Below are 16,428 nucleotides of genomic sequence, written 5' to 3'. Positions count from 1 at the left end.
AGCTTTTATCCACTGTATAAATTCATCTATTTTCACCCACCCCATATACACTTCAGCCACAGGGAACTCACCGTGCATCCATGGTTTCTGAGATCCTCCTAGTTTGCTTTATACAGTAAGTAGCACAGGTGAATGGCTTTTTGGATCGGTCCCCTAACAAGGGTGTGTTTCTGGTGGCAGTAGATTCTCCATTTATTTTGAACTTGCCCGTTAGCATGTGTTCAACAGGAGGGACCCTGGCAATGAGGAATAGACCTTTACAGGCTTGCCTTGGTAGCTTGAGCTGTGCAGCTTGATAGATGCTGAAGGCTACCCCCAGCAGAATGCTAGCCAGCCAGCTGTGTGCCAGATGACAGCACAGCACCCAGCTGCACACAGCCATCTCATATAAGACACTATTAAATAAAATACTGTGCTCCTGCCACTTTCTTTAGCTGAAAATGTCTGGGGGATGTGTTAGGTGCTGGTGCGGGTTTTTTTGAGCAGTCCAGTGCTCATGACAACTGTCTGAAGGTAAAAAGGTGTTTAGAAGGGGGGAAGGGGTTTAAATAAACTGGTTCCCAGCAAATACGGAAAGATTTTCTTCATAGTAATGCTTTCCGTATTTGGAGCTTACACTTAGGAAATGATGCAAGCATCACTCCTTAGGATAGCCCCAATATGGTTACAAAGTAATTCTGAGAATGATGTGATAAAGTGCAGTTCAATGTATGATATTTGCTTGAAAAATGTGTTTTGTTTCCTTAACGCTATAATATTCTTGCTATCTAAATGTATTCTCTGTGTCAAATCATTCTCAGTCTTACCTCAGAAAAAACTGCCTGTGATTTCAAAGGGAGTTTTGCCTAAGGTAAGGCTTGCAACATCAGGACCAGGAATTAGTGTAATGTGACCCACCATTTGTATTGCTTTGGGGTAAATTTAAGAGAGAAGATTTAACATTGTGTGTGTCATGCTGAGATATTGCAATATCTCGGATGGGTTATTAGGCACCAATCCAAAGGTTAAGTGCAGCAACCACATGAGATGTGGCTTTATCCTTACATGATCTATGCCCGTGTTCCATTTTGTAATCCCCTGAAATAGGTATTGTCCGTAGAATAAAACAACACGTTTATAAGACTTTATTGAAACCTATCCCAAGCTATTAAATGTAGTTTCAGTAGAAAAATGTGTGCATATATGTCATTTTGAAATCTAGAAATCAATCCTTGTATACATGAACTCACTGAGATTTTGAATCTGGATCCTAGTGTGCACCAGATAAATATTCACGACCTTTGGGAAAGTCTAGATACGAATTTGCGGTTTAGGACCTTTTCTAATTTATATGCATATATCTTTTTGGGGTTTTATTTTCCATGCTGTTTTTGCTTGGCTTGCTTTAAATAAAATGCTTCAATGGAGTGTGGTAGTCTAGCATTTGTTTTGCCTCAGGAGTACATTGCCCCATCTTGCATATCTGGTCAAGTAAATTGCTCTCTTGCCTGCGTACTTCAGTAATAGTACTGGGCTTTAGACCTTCCTGTACAACCCCCCCCAGTGAGCAGAACCACAAGGGGCTGGGCCTGCGTGGTGCTAACAGTCTTCTCTATTGTAATGGATGCATTCATCTCCTATTTACATAAATTAATAGTTAAAACTTGTTTGGTTGCTTAAGAAAACTCATTAAGCTTTCAGAGTAGTTGTATTATGAGCACTATGGCAATCACTCCCATTGACTTATCTCCTGCTGATTCACTGGGAACCAGTCCATCTCAGGGTCAGGTCCCTAAGCTTCATTGCAAAATTAAATAAATAGCATTTAAAAGAAAATGCAAATAATCTGTTCAATGCAAAGTGGATGTTTGGGAACTTCCTTATGAAAAAGAAGTCATATTTAAAATTTTTAAAAATAAAATCGTATTTTTGTCTGAAAGGCTAACTTTCGCTCAGGAAATAGACCATATTTTTTATCCATTCTCTACTAGTCACTGGAGAATGTTTGACATTGTAAGAGAAAGGTCAGTTTGTATAACCTGAAGTGGGAGGGGAATGTTTAATGTGAAAAGCTTGGCCAGATTTTTTTGTTGTTGTTGTTATGATTAATTGAATGTTCTGCTTTGCCTTTTTAATTTATCATCTTCAGTATATGATTTTTATTTTTCTTTATTTGCTATTTGGTTTTTTTTATAGATTGGAGAAAGAGAGCATTCAGTACAGCGTTAGCAATGAAGCAAAGGCCCAAGCCCTTCAGGCCCAGCAAAGAGAGCAGGAGCTGACACAGAAGATGCAGCAAATGGAGGCCCAGCATGAGAAAACTGGTAGGTGGTAGGGAAAGATTAGAGCCTGGGCACTCACTCACAAGCCAGGCCCACGCCTTACTGTGAAATGACATCAGGAACACCTGTAACCTTTGGCTGGCCGAAGGGAGCAGATGCTAACTACACCGGAGATTCCGAATTACATATTAGTTAGCGTTTAAAAGAGAAAATGGAAAGTATTGCCCACTGTCTGTTGATTTCAGAGTGCTGCTCTCACATCTGTTGCACCATCTGGATTATGAGTTTATTTACCTGTGTTCAAGAAACGTAAAGCTGAGAGAGACCACAACAAAGTAGAAAAACAAAGGGCTTGTTTTTGGCTGGATTTTCAGGCACACATGTTATATAAAGAAAATAGCATCAGAAGCTCTGCGGGAAATGCTCTGAGCTTACAGTTAAAGTCTCCTGAATAGCATTGAACAGTTCCCACAGTACACACATTATAGCTACTCTAAAAGCTTAATGAGTTTGCTTCGGCATCCAAACTGGAGAAAAGCTTTAGCCATTAATCGGTTCTTAATTCACTGTCGCAGCTGGATGTAATTCACTGGCTCCAAATTGATATGTTCCTTTATTTAATCTTTGCAGCCTCAAACATTTTTAGCATTACCATGTGCCCCCCCCCCACACCCTCAATCTACAAGAAAGATGTTTAATCCCTTCAATACTTCAGGTTTTCATAATAGGAGACTTCATTGCATTGACTTAGCTGATCAATAATTTCTAACCTTTAATCTGGAAGTAAAATGGGTTTTCCAAACAAACAAAAAAACCCTTTTGTTATTGTGAAGTACTATGCCAACAACATTAATAAAGGTGCATATTATAAACAAGAAAAGAAATTTTTAGAGAGGAAGTCTCTAACACCAGACCATAGAAAGGAGGAGGAGCTTCAGCTCCTATGGAACATGGTATATTCATATGTTTAATAAAATACCATTTTTACCCACCAGTCCTGCAATACCTTTAGAAAAGCAATGTAGCATGTATTAATCTTAAGCAGTGTCAGATAATACCTGAGGTAGCAGGCACATTTACATCTGCCATCTGATTTTCTGCCTTTTTTGCCGCATTATCACGGTACTAGAGGACCTTTCCGTGTGTTCAGGGAATGCAAACAGCTATGTTATGGCTGCTGTCTACACAGTAGGAAAAGAAAAGAAGCTCTCAGAATCATTTTTCCCTACTCTAGTCAGCACATCTGTATATGACCAAGTGGAATTTTGCACAAGAGATGTGTAATTTACCCTCCTGATACGTAAATTGTCCCAGTATACAAAAATGAAACATTACGGCTGAGTTTGTTTTTATATATCTCTAGTAGGATTAGGAGTTGAAAATGATAGTCATTTATAATGTACATAAAGAAACCCTTGTGTATTATGACCCTATGCACATACAATGGATTTGGGTAACAGTGGTCTCTCTTTCTCCAATTTTAAAAGCAGGAATCAAGAAACATCGTTTTGCAATATCTTCCTTTTGAAAGAATAAAGATGCTTGATTTCTAGGTCACGAGTTTTGGTGCAGCCCAAACTGATAGTAGCTGAAAATTAATTTATAAAATGGTTACACTGCAACTGTCACTGGACAATAAGTCTATATCTTATCATTAAAGAGAAAAAAAAATACATTAATCATAGTAATTGCAGGACCCAGTAAATAAAAGAACTGCTTTTTTAAGGAGAGAATGAAATGAATCTAGTGTGAGTGTTTGGGTTGCCAGTGTATCCTCTGCACCAGTTGAGCAAGCAAAAGGCTGCTAAGGCATGGCTTGCCAATTTTATTCCTCTCAGAAATGTCAATGAACTTCCAGCTAAAAAGGAAAACCACCAGATTAGATGTGTAGTCTTTATGGTGATTCTTCTCATACAAGACCTGATTCAATGGCAACATCACTTAAACACTTTAGGTTAGTTTATTCTGACATAGAGCCTTTTTTTGGTGAATTATGATGTCATAATTCCATGTCCAAATAGCTGAAGTTTAAAAAAACATACCAAAACCAGAAAAATCTAGAGGAAAGTAATTAAGAATATATAAAATTGTTTCTAAATTACCTATAAATTTACATCATTGTAAAATAAATTTCTAGTTTTATAATTTTGTAATTTCTAGTGAATGAACTGGATTCCTTGCTGACCTCCCAGAATACATTCATAGCAAAATTAAAGGAAGAATGTTGTATGTTGGCAAGGAAGTTGGAACAAATGGCAGAAAAATACAGGTTAGTATATTTTTCTTATCATGTCCCTTTTATTATTAGGACATGCTTCCTTATTTTTTATTTGTCTTTTAATATTGATTATTATTCATCTTGTCCCAGGTATTACACATCATCTCAATATAATATATGCCATTTAAGAAACATGGATGGATTTTTATCCAGGGTAATTCTAATTTTCTGCTTTTCAGATTATGTTTCTGGCTATTACTTCAAATTTCTTAAACAATTCCAATGTAAAAATTGCATACTCTTTTCTTCCTGATGTTCATATTCTAAATAGGAAGAGTGGAAAATTGTTAACAGAGCTACAATTTGAGTTTATCTGAAATTATATGAAAAATACTAAATATTTAAAGTTCTTAAAACTGTAGTCTGTTGGTTTAATTATTTACTTAAAGCTTCATTCACAAGACTACACACTGAATAATTATCTCTGAAATTGTCATCAAAATTGCTTGTCATTGAAGCTCTGATTCTGCCGCCACTTGTTATGTGGTGCTCTTGTTAAAATCAATAGCAGGTCTAAATACAAATCCATTAAAAACTCAGGAACAGAACAAAACCTGGAAGCAATAACTGGTTTAAATAAATACAAAAGTATGAAGGTATCTATTTAAAAGTTCTATAGGACAGGGCTATCTTTAAAAAAAAAAAAGAAATTATTAATTTTGTAGGTCTATAACAGTAAATAATTTGATTTTACATTTTTAAGTGTGAAAATAGTCTTTCTTGAGACTTTCTGCAGGGTTCATATTCAGAGTAGTAAACAGGACTTAAGTGGTGAGTTGGCATTCTGCAACTTCTGTAAATTTCATGCAAAGTGAATTTGGTAATTAAGGGTAGGATTCATCTCTCATAGCTTATGTGAAGTAAGGAAAACACTCAGCAAGGATAAAATTGGTTTTCAGGATAGGATTCTTCTGCTGGGCGGATTTAATCATCCTGTTGGGGTAACATAACAGGGGCAACACTCACTCAGGGAGAGAGCTCATTTATCCCAGTATCCTGTTTCCAGGAATGGTCAAAGGGAAATGATATAAGCAGATGACAGACATATATATATAAAAAAAATATGATGCTTCCCACAGGTACTGCCTCCACTGCCCATCCTACTTTCCACTGAATATAAAGTGTTGGCTAGCTGTTAAGTGGCTGAAGTTGGGAGATGAATCCCATCCAGAGTGTTTGGGGAAGAAATGAGAAAGGGAAATGTAAGCGATCTTCTCTTGCAAGTGTTCTGATGGGTACTTGAGAGAGAAGCAAACAGAATTTTTCTTCTGAAAAAGCAGAGCTTCTCTGCTGAAGTAATACAAAATCTAAATAGATTCAAATCATATTATTATTCCAGCAATAAAAATGCACACAGACTTTGTTGCTAGAGCTCACAGTCACAGACTAGTAACTGTAAAAGGATGAAGGAAAGACAGAAAACATACTGTGAAAACACATTATTCTCTGAAAATAAATACCAGAGATTGCCAAGTGTTTCTCCACCTAGCAGCATTAGCTGACTATGTCAAGAACCTGAAAAAGGGAAAAGGAGCCCTCTTGGATCTCCAGAAAGTGGTATATTTTGCACAAGAAACAGTACAGAAGAATGTATGAAAGCAGTTCTGAGAAGTTGCCCTAAAATAGCTTGAGCTTGCTTTCATTGGACTAGGAGCTGTTGCAGTCAGTAACAAGAAAGGAGAAATAGGTAGGGACCAAGAAAGTGTGAAAATGAGAAAGGTGGAACTGGAGATGGTGGAAAATGGTAAACTGATAGATGGCTTCAAAAAGTGATGTGATCAGGAGATCAGATGCAAAAAATGACTTTGGCAAAGTTTCAAATGCGTGATCAGTATATATCTTTCACCAGCATCTCTCCAACAGGCAATCTTCATGCTCATTGTCACTGAATATAGCGTAAAACCACAATTCTGGGACAGAATGCTGTAGCTTTGTCTTCTGAAAAAAGTAATTATTTTTGGAAGATTTTATAACTTAGTTCTCATGTACATTAATAAAAGCAGATCCTGAAGCAGCAGTGTGCCCTATTTGCATAGAAAAGACATTTTCCATTTTTTCCATGTTTTTGGCCTTATCATAACTTAATTTTGGACCTGGATGTGTATTTTCTTGCTATGCTTCTAGAATCTTTGTGCCTTAGTTTCCATGGGGTTAAGAAATAACTGTATACTCGCAGTACCATTATTGGTAAAACACTCCAGCTTTTTTAATAACAGATGCAAGAGTAAGTTTATATAAAATTTGGGGGGTTTGATAGGAAGTAAAGGTCCCATTTGTAGTAAGAGGCATTTCAAATTTATCTGACAGCTACATATTCGCACAATTTTAGTGGGACACCTCTGAATTGCACGTATATTTTTATATTTAATACAGGTTTTCTGAGAAATCTAAACTGAAGTTTTCTTGTTTATATGTAAGCTAGAACCATTTTTGTGAGCTAGCCCCTACACAGGATTAGAAAAGCTTCAGAAAGACAATGTCAGACAAATTATAAACCCCTCAAGCTGTGCAGAAAGAAGATAGTGTCTGTGAAGGTTTTTGTATGCATAGGCATGTTTAAAAATATAGTCCTTTGTTGATTTCTTCTCTGTTATTTTGTTCTTTTTTTTTTATTCTGATTGTCACTGTCTGAGTTTCTAGGTTGTAGATTAATGCTTAACACTACCCACTGTGTATTTGTGATTTGCGTTTTGTAATTAAGGGGAACAATGGGAGTCCATTGGGTCTCGTTATATATAATGGTTGGTTTAATTTGTTTCACTTCTATCTTGTTAATTGTAAATTGATCATTAAGATTTGAATTCTAATCTGTCACCAGGGTTGCGAGTATTGAAGCTAGAGCAATGATCCTGGTTTTAATCACTGATGATGAGAAACAAATTTTATAATTTTGGTACATATTGCAGTTCATATATTTTAACACTGTATTTTATGGTGTTATAAATATTGTTAAATGACTTTTAGTGTAGTTTTACTGTTTGGACTATAATGTATAAATTATATTACTGGTTTGGCAATGGTAGGCATCCAACTGTGTGAGTTTAATTGAAGTAAAGAACGCACACCCGGCTGAACTATTTTTCTGCATGTTTGGTTGACTGCAGTCATTGCGCTCAACACCAGGAGTGTGAAGGTAGCCGTATGAAGATGTGAAACAGTCTGTCTGAAGGCTCAGTCATTAAAATTATATGCAACAATACTGTGTCAGCAGAAAATATTTTAGAGCATGTATTTAATTGCTGTACAAGTAAACAATTGGTTTTAAGAGTAGGAAAAGACAGTGCTTAAAAAGCGCTGCAATCCAAAAGGTAGTTCAGAGGAGTAAAGGCAGCATTGCTACCTTAGGCTTCAAAAATCAGCTCATCCTAAAAATATCCTAAGACTGACTTTGAATTGTGACTATTTAACATTTGCTGGTTCTTTGCCTCCAGTATTTGAAAGTTTTGGAGGAACCTGGTTTTTTATCCAAGACTCTTCCAGCAAGGATGGTAGATAAAAACTTAAATTTGTTTTTAAGCAGAAGTTGAGGCTTTCTTGGTAGTTGAATGGATCCAGAAGTATAGAGGGTTTTTTAGTTGTCCCTGTCTTCCCCCCGGTCATCATCAATGATTTTTAATATAGTGACAAGTAAATGCGATTGGGCAAAATCTATTACCCATCTACTTACAAGCATGCATTTTACATTTTTATTTTCATGTGACACTGTAGCTTTCCTCTGTGCAGTTTCAAAATAATATTGATTTCATACAGGTCTCGTGAGTCTATCAGATCTCAGAAGCACATACAGATACATTAACCTGACTGTATGACTTGTGGGGCCAGCCTGAGCCTGCAGAAGTACAACTCCATGCAGAGTTCAGCTCAGATGGCGGCCCTCCAAATGTCTGCACGCTTCAGTTTCTTCTAAGTCCGCCATGGCTTACTACTCAGTCTGTTGGATCCAGAGTAGCTCTTGTGGAGCAACATCAGCATGTCCGTGCTGTGTCCTTTAGTTGTTCTGGATCCATCAGACATAGTGCTTAGTGCATAGATTTTTCTAATTTACCTCTGTCCTTGGCATTACGTGTGGGCTGTCCCTGAAGCTCAGGACTGTGTATTTTGGCACCTCTCTCTCCCATCCCTGCTGTGACAGCTTGGGAGCAGGGTGACTCAGAAACATTTACGCAGACCCAGCCCTGCCCCTGGCTGGGTGGAGTTGCTACTCCTAGTATAAATGTGCTACCACGTTTGGTACGGTTGTTCAGGCTTATTACAATTATGGTTGGGTTTGTAGGGTTTTTTAACCCAACAATTTTGAAGTTATTTCAATACCACATAGAATTAACTGTTCTATCTTAATCTTTGGAAACTGAGGTGGATGAGTGGTATATTTAAAGATGCAGACGGAATCTTTATCAGGTGATAATGAAGACTCTTGGTATACAGTCTTGTATTGGGACCTATGTTCTCTCTAATGCTGACACACGTGAACCTTTAAACATTGTCCTTAATAGGCATTCTGCCCTTCTTGTGTACTGCCTTCCAAAATTTCAGTGTAATGAAATACTTGAATCTGGGTGGTCAGACTCTTAGGTATTTACTTGGAAGGGACATTGTGTAAATAATATTTTAGCTAGAATGTATTTTTTTTGTTGAGTTCAATTGTAATTACAAAAGATGTTTTAGGAGAAGAGAACACAAGTAACATGGTTCAAAGCATCAGGCATTTAGAGCTGTATTTTAGAGATTAGAGATCATGCTACTCATGTTTTCAATGAATTCGGTACTTTCATTTCATTAATTGTCATTTTCAGTAGCATTTTGGTTTTGGTTGATTTGAGTCCCTTGATCTTTCCAGAAAGACTTCAGGCACCTTCAAATGTGCTGGAGATGAATAAGGCCTTCTAAAACTTTGAGATTTTTATCACCTTGAAAATTGCTTCTGCTGTTTCTGTGAATGAGACAGCCACATATAAATACAGAAAAAGAAGCAGGATCCACCAGTTGGGAAACCCTACAAACATGATCATTTACAGTATTCCCACATGTCAAATGCTGTTGTCGCATTTTGCTGGCAAAAAGGGAATGCAGTCTGAGTTTAGTCCCTGTTACCACTTGGTTGGGCTTTGTTACGTCAGGTCTCTGTTGAGCTGCTCTGCAGTGGACCTTGGCTTTTATCCACTGATTTTCTTTCTTACAGTATCAAATACAGATTGCATTCATACTGTGTGATAACAATTGGTCCAACTGATAATGCATTGTTAATGCTGACCTTTAAGTTACTAATCTTTCTGTTAAATGATCGGTGTAAAAATTCGAGTTCAGTTCCTTCCTATAACATCCTGCCCACTGTTATGTACCCATCCAGGAAACTCTTGTGCATTTAAGTCTGATGTACAAATACATCAGCATGATTCTGATGTATTTGTCAGTGATGCTCCTTAATAGAGCTGTAACTCCCTATCTAAATTCAATTACATACAGTCATCTTCCAAAGTTTCCCTTGCTAAGTTCTTTCAGATTCACAGATGATATCATGTATTGTTCTCTATTTAAACATGAAAAGATTATGTTGTCATTTCCAGATTTGACTTGTCAGTGTAACAACATGTTTTTGAGGGAGGAGTATTCCTTCCCCCCTGCACTTTGTTGTATTTTTCAGAATGTCAGTTGTTGCATTCTGTAACAGCCAGGAAGGTAAAGTATCTTTCTGCTCTAACTGCAGCATATTTAAGTTTACGATTTAAAGATACATCTGAGGCTTTTTAACCTCAAGATCTGGAGTGGCAGATGCCATAAAACAAATTTGCTTGCTTTTGATTCTTACTTTCTGATGGTATAGCAGATTCTGACATGTTCTCATTAACCTTTTCCAAAGAGTTAAACTGTACAAGTGCATAATGTATATTTTATCACAATTTAATCTGAGATCTTTTCCTGATATTAAGAAACAGCTCATGCCTGTTTCTCCATGGGCTGATGGTTAGAGATGTAGCAAGTAGCAGTCCCAGGTCATTCATGGATCTGGTGTCTCTGCTCACCCGTGAAGAATAAGAATTGCTAGAAGTGACTAATTTTCTTAAAGGCTGTGCCGAGTTTTATGTGGATTAGGGTGCGCCTGTATGATTTGTCCCTTGTTTCTTAAGGTTTTATTTATTTTCCTCTTAATGTGGTGTTTGTTTTTTAATCTGTGTAATGGTATTTTGGGCATATTAGGTTAATAAAGTTTCTAAAACAGTACCACTATTGAGAGTTCAACCTGTACAGTGCAGTAAGGGTTGAACAAGATTTTAGTAGCCATTTTTTAAACTAGATGTTAGCTTTTACTAATAAAGAACTTGAAATGTGTTTTCAAAATGCTGGCCAAATTCTTGCTTAACAAGTATGAATTTACATTTATTGATCTTATTTAACATCAGTGCATAATGCCAAAAGACATGCCTGTTTAAATTATGCAGAAATTAGCATAGCCAACCTATGACTGAGTGATTGCCATTGGCATATTTACCAGATACCCTCCAGCATCATGTTCTTTTGTTTTAAGATTATTTGAAACAGTGTTTTGTTTCTGTAAGTTCTAGTAATAGCCTGTTTATGCATTACATATACATGTATGAAATTTTATAAATGCTGAAGCCACATATTGATGGCACGCTGCAGGATGAAATCTGACAACATCCATCATCACTGTGTTTTACTTCTGTAGATCTGAAGTCAACCAGCTTAGTCAGGAAAAAGAGTATCTTCATGGCAGATTGGAGAAGATGCAGAAACGGAATGATGAATTGGACCAACAATGTATCCAGCATGGGAGAATGCATGAGAGGATGAAGTCGAGGTAGGAGGTCCTGTTAATCTGTCAGTATGTGGTATGCTCTACTGTACCTGTTCTGTTGTGTAAACATAAAAATGACACTAGGCTGTTTGAAAGTAGTATTCTTTCCTTATGAAAATGACCACCCCTTCTCCCTCCCCAAGCGTTCTGTCAAGGTTTTTTTAAAACATCTTTTGCTTGTGCCATTTTGGATAAGTAAAAGGAAAGCTTGAACAACATAGTCTTCCAAAGAATTTCAGCCTAGTACATATGTGTGTGGGCTGCTTCGGCTGTTCTCTGCTCTAACTTGGATGAATTGTCTTATCATATTAAAAAAAAGGGGGGGGGGGCATGTGGGGAGGAAGGATAGTGGATGTTATTGAGTAATATGAATGTAGGGTACAGATGTGGATTCCATTATGCCATGTAATAGATGTATTTTTTGGTTTTACCATCTTAGCTTTCTCAGTAATATTTAACTTGCATAAACAAATCTTACTGAAGATCTTAGTAACCAGAGAACTATTAACAGCTTCCAGGCACCACTAGCCTTTTCCGAGAGCCAGCTCTTCCTCAGGAAGAGCTGGGGCCAGCTACAGCAAGAAGACTAGTATGGAATATTTCCACCAATACCAATTGGCTGTTCTGGCCAGAGTGTCCAGACTGGTAACACCTCATGCTGTGATTTGGATTAGATGTCCTTAAAGATCACTGTGGAGACTTTTCTTTTTATACCAGAAAGTTCATCTATGCTCTCTTGTTCTGTTTTCTACTCCGTGTTCAGTGTAACAGGCACTGGAAAGAGCTTAGGCATGGTTGGGGAGGTAGAGGATAAAGTAGGGAGATGGCTGAGAGGCGACTCTGCAAACCCAATCACCCAGGCTATCTCTTGTCAGTAGTGAAAGACAAAATGAAGTTTAACTTCATTTTGACTAGATAGTCCTGGCTGGGAAAAATTCTGTTTGCTTTTTTTGACCACTGACCACCTGATAGGAACAGAGCTTGCATGTATTGAAGCAGCCAGTCTTGTATGCTCTTTTTTTTTTTTTTCCCCCCAACTATTGATTTTTTTTTTTTTTGCTACCATCTCTTTGTCCTCTGTCCATATCAGCTTGTTTCTTGCAAGCTCTCCATGCATTCTTTTCAGTCGTCCAGACCCCCTTCTTTCCTCTTCCTTTTCAGATTTCTGTCTGTACCTCATCCTGTTCTTCTGTAACCCAGGATTGTTATCATCTTTTATAGCTCAAAGAACAAAGAAATTCAAAATGCTACAACTGTGTCCCTAATCTATGTGACCACATAATCTTTCTGTTTATCTCACCTCCCTTTTGGTTTCTTTACTTGTGGTGGATACTCAGCATATGGGGGACATGCACTGAGGGCTCAGGGTTACTTTCAGGGGGAAGAAAAAAATTAAATCTTTTTTTTTTTTTCCTCCTAGATGTTCTTCTGTAGCATTATTAGTATCTAGTTGAATTTAAGACTGCTTCGTAAGTTTTTAGGATGACCTTTCCTCTGTCAGAATCAAATAAAATAGATCTACTGGAAAATGTTGCTCATTCTCTGCTGCAGCAGCAATGATTATACACTAGAAAAGATTGAAAGCATTAATCCAGAACAGAAAAGTGGTTTGAGTGTTTTGAAAGCAGAGTGGTCATGCTGCAGGCAGTGCCTTACCTTCTGCTGCTGTTTTGCTGACAACAAGGAGAGAAAACAGGACAGTGATAGCATTTGTCTTATTTAATATTTTAGAATATGTAAATATGGCAGAGATTATCAGGTATTTGAATCACAAACAGTATACTTTACCAGCATTTTAAGAGGAGACTCTTTTAACATATTTTTTAGTGATGATCTTGCAGTACATTCATTTAAAATCCAGGTAATAAGTGACAAGGCTGATATAATAAACTGCTTCAAAAATTCAGTGTAATCTAATTCTAGTTTCCATGTGAAAACTGTAATAGATTTTCAGTATCAGTTCCCAAATGCTATAAATTAACTATGAAATATTCAGATCTAGGTGAAGAAAAGCAGAAAGTATAACTACTACAACAAATAAATCTCCCAGTCCCTCACATTTGTGTTGAAGGACTTCCACCAAATAAAAGTAGTGATTTTTCTCTTCAGATTTCGAAAACAGAGATCTGACTACGCTATTTAGTAAAGGCAGAAGAACAAATAACAATAATAATAATGTGTTTTGCTTCAGATTTTCATCCATTAATCAGATACTAATAATCACAGCATAATAATATTAAAGATGATTACTACTTAACACAGTATGTTTCCCCTTTGTATGCAGCTACAAATAGCACTCGTCTTTTTGCAACACAATCCTGTCAAGTGGGTTCCTACCTAATTTTCTAGCTGTTGTTATTCTGGCTCTCTTTAGAAAGTTTCCTGTATCAAAATGATTTTGACTTAACTTGGGACCTAGCATTTGCATTTGAATGATAAGGAATTGTGGTATTTGTTTAACAAGAAATCTCTGTCACTACTTGTGTTCTCCTAGGAGAATATGACAGGCCCTGATATAACTATTTTGTGGAAGGAGCAAGTTCTAACTGATCAGTCAGAATTTCTTTTGGAGCAACAATGTTTTGGCGATTGTGATAGTTGCATTCCTGAAAGTGAACAAGATAACTCTTTTTCTGCCATTCCTATCTTTCTGTCTGAATATGTGCTGCAAATGAATATAGTCCAAAATTATATAAGCAGGTTTTAAAGAAAGAGATTACTTTAAATTGCAGTCATTAAAGATGATTTTGAATCAGCCTTTTCAATGTAATGCAAATATCCATCCCTTTCAGTGTGTTTTTGCTCAGTGAAATACGGCATTAAGTAGATGTCCGTCTTAAATGATACAGTTGATGCATGCTGTTGGGGCAAACTTGAATTGAAAGATGTATGGTTTGCAGGGCTAGGGTGATGCATTAAAACTGCAGTGGAGCTTATGAAGAGATGTTTATTTAATGTTCTTAATCTACCAACACTGTGGATCTTTGCTTCAGAAACATGTATGATTTTTTTTACATTAGTTATTGGTTTGATAATTTTTGCAGCTGTGTACTTTTCATTTTAGACAGTGATTTGTTTAGCTAAGTAGATTATCTCAAAAGTATTAATTAGTGACGTAGGGTCACTGATGTGCCACTTGAAGTGAGCTGGTCAGCATGTGTGACTTTATGGATCTGAATCTTGGAGAAATAAATTCTTGTCTGTTATGTGGCAAAGAGCACATTGGTATAAATTTTCAACCTCAAAGCAAATTTTATTACTAAATTCTTCAAATTCCCATTCTGTAGGTATGTGTTCATAGTAGAAATTAGCAGGTACAGAATTTCTTATAAGGCAGTTAGAAAGATAGGAAACCAGCCAAGAATAAAAAGAATATGTAGCAAAAATAAAAGGTTGAACTGCCTTTCTGTTTACCTTCTGTGCTCCACTCCACAAAAAATAAATAAATTCCAGAGGAAGGGAGATCCAAAATCAAATTAACTGGGTAACTGTACACATAATGTTGGTTCATCCTCTCCTTTATCTGTTTTCAAACTGAATTCCAAGGCATGCGTTTTCACCTCTGTAGTTAGACCAGTTCTGTAAATGCAGATCCACTTTCTCACAAGCTCTATTCTCTTCTGATTTGGGGAACAAGAAGAAAAAGACAATCTGCCTAGATCTATTATTGATGGAACATATTTATGAATAAGTAGTGTTTTCCCAAGCTGCCACGGGTCAGGATTTCATCAGGCTATTTAAGCTTTCACTGAACTTAGGTGTTGTACAGCTCTTGTAGGTACAAGGTTCAATTACAGCTTTGCTTTTCTGCATCTATTCTTCTTGTCATAAAGCAAGCATTTGATTGTAAGTCATCTGTTTAGAGAATTTATTCTGTGGACAGCCAGTGTCTAAAATGGGAAGCATTTAATTTGATATAGTTAGCTCTTTTCTATATACATTTCCTGTTAAAACCCAGATGATGTGTGGAAATACAGCAAATATGAAGTGGTGTCTTCAAGTAGGAGAAGAAAATCCTAGGCAATTGCTTTCCTTTTTTCAAGATGCCAGCCATGCCTTTACTTTTTATCAAGCAGCAAAAAAAAAAGCATATGGACAGTAGTTTGTATGAGGCTCTTCTGAAGTCTTTTTAATAAAACATGAATTTAGAATCCTCTAATGAGTTTTTTCCAAACATTTTTCCAAACTAAGTTCAGTATATGGGATCTGGGGCTATGAGTTTTCTCTAGAACTTCAGTTTTGGTGATTAGAGTTGGTATTACTGTTATTTTTGCTGTACTGTGTGTGGTCACTGTCGAATCTGTGTAACTATAACAATAATAATAAATTTTATGCAAATTTGTATGGGGCTTTTTGTTGTGGTAGCTTTTTGGGGGTGACAGCATTACATGTGTTTCGACTGTATTTTTGGTAGCTAAAGTCAAAAAGAAGAGCCTACAGGACTGGCAGTTTGGGGCAGATGTGTGTCTATTCCTCAGGCATCAGTGGTTGTAAGTTAACTATAAAAATGTTACAACCATCTGTGTAACAAGACGGCAGAGATCTGCTCTTGCCTGTTACTATAAATAAGAAGGAGATTTGTTTGACTTCATAGACATTGGATTTATAAAGACTATATGTGTCAAATTGTAACTATGTGCCATGTTGCTGAGATGTGTCTGCAGCCAACTACCTGGGGTGTCTTCCCCTTCAGACATTCTAGTGTAGTGCAGCAACTGTGCAGAAATGTCTGTATAACACAACATGTGACAAATTATGTTTGTTTCCTACCTATGGGGAAATGTATGATTCTTATGGATAAGCTTATCTGGAAGAGTAGCTAAAATGGATTCTTAAATGGACCACTCAAGGAGTTAGAGTGAAAATGTGACATGCAGTTTGGCAATGATTTTAAAGGTTTTTCCCACCATTAAATTTACTTTTTGTTGTTGTTAGTAAGTGATAGTGTATGCGAGATCATGTATGCATGAGAGAACACATATATATATGAGAATTGAGACATATATGTGGATAATATAGCAGCAGTTTCAAGCTACTGATACAAAAAATAACAATAGCTGGTTTGCTGTCAGTTA

General features: G+C 36.7%; 1 protein-coding gene across 8 annotated transcripts in view; it reads left to right on the top strand.

The window, feature by feature from the left end:
• Positions 1 to 16,428, top strand: part of SDCCAG8 (SHH signaling and ciliogenesis regulator SDCCAG8) — a 116,599-nt gene that overhangs the window by 62,436 nt on the left and 37,735 nt on the right. For 7 of the 8 annotated variants that reach the window (XM_052806467.1, XM_052806466.1, XM_052806465.1 and 4 more), the window contains exons 14-16: positions 2,176 to 2,303; positions 4,422 to 4,530; positions 11,225 to 11,356. In XM_052806467.1, coding sequence (XP_052662427.1) covers positions 2,176 to 2,303; positions 4,422 to 4,530; positions 11,225 to 11,356 — 369 coding nt within the window. The remainder of the gene's footprint in view (positions 1 to 2,175; positions 2,304 to 4,421; positions 4,531 to 11,224; positions 11,357 to 16,428) is intronic. The other variant, XM_052806468.1, reaches the window with a different exon arrangement.

The sequence above is a fragment of the Harpia harpyja genome, chromosome 13 (assembly GCF_026419915.1).
Source record: "Harpia harpyja isolate bHarHar1 chromosome 13, bHarHar1 primary haplotype, whole genome shotgun sequence".
NCBI classification, from domain to species: domain Eukaryota; kingdom Metazoa; phylum Chordata; class Aves; order Accipitriformes; family Accipitridae; genus Harpia; species Harpia harpyja.
Note: the sequence above shows the minus strand (reverse complement) of the source record. Positions and strands in the feature narration are given on the sequence as shown.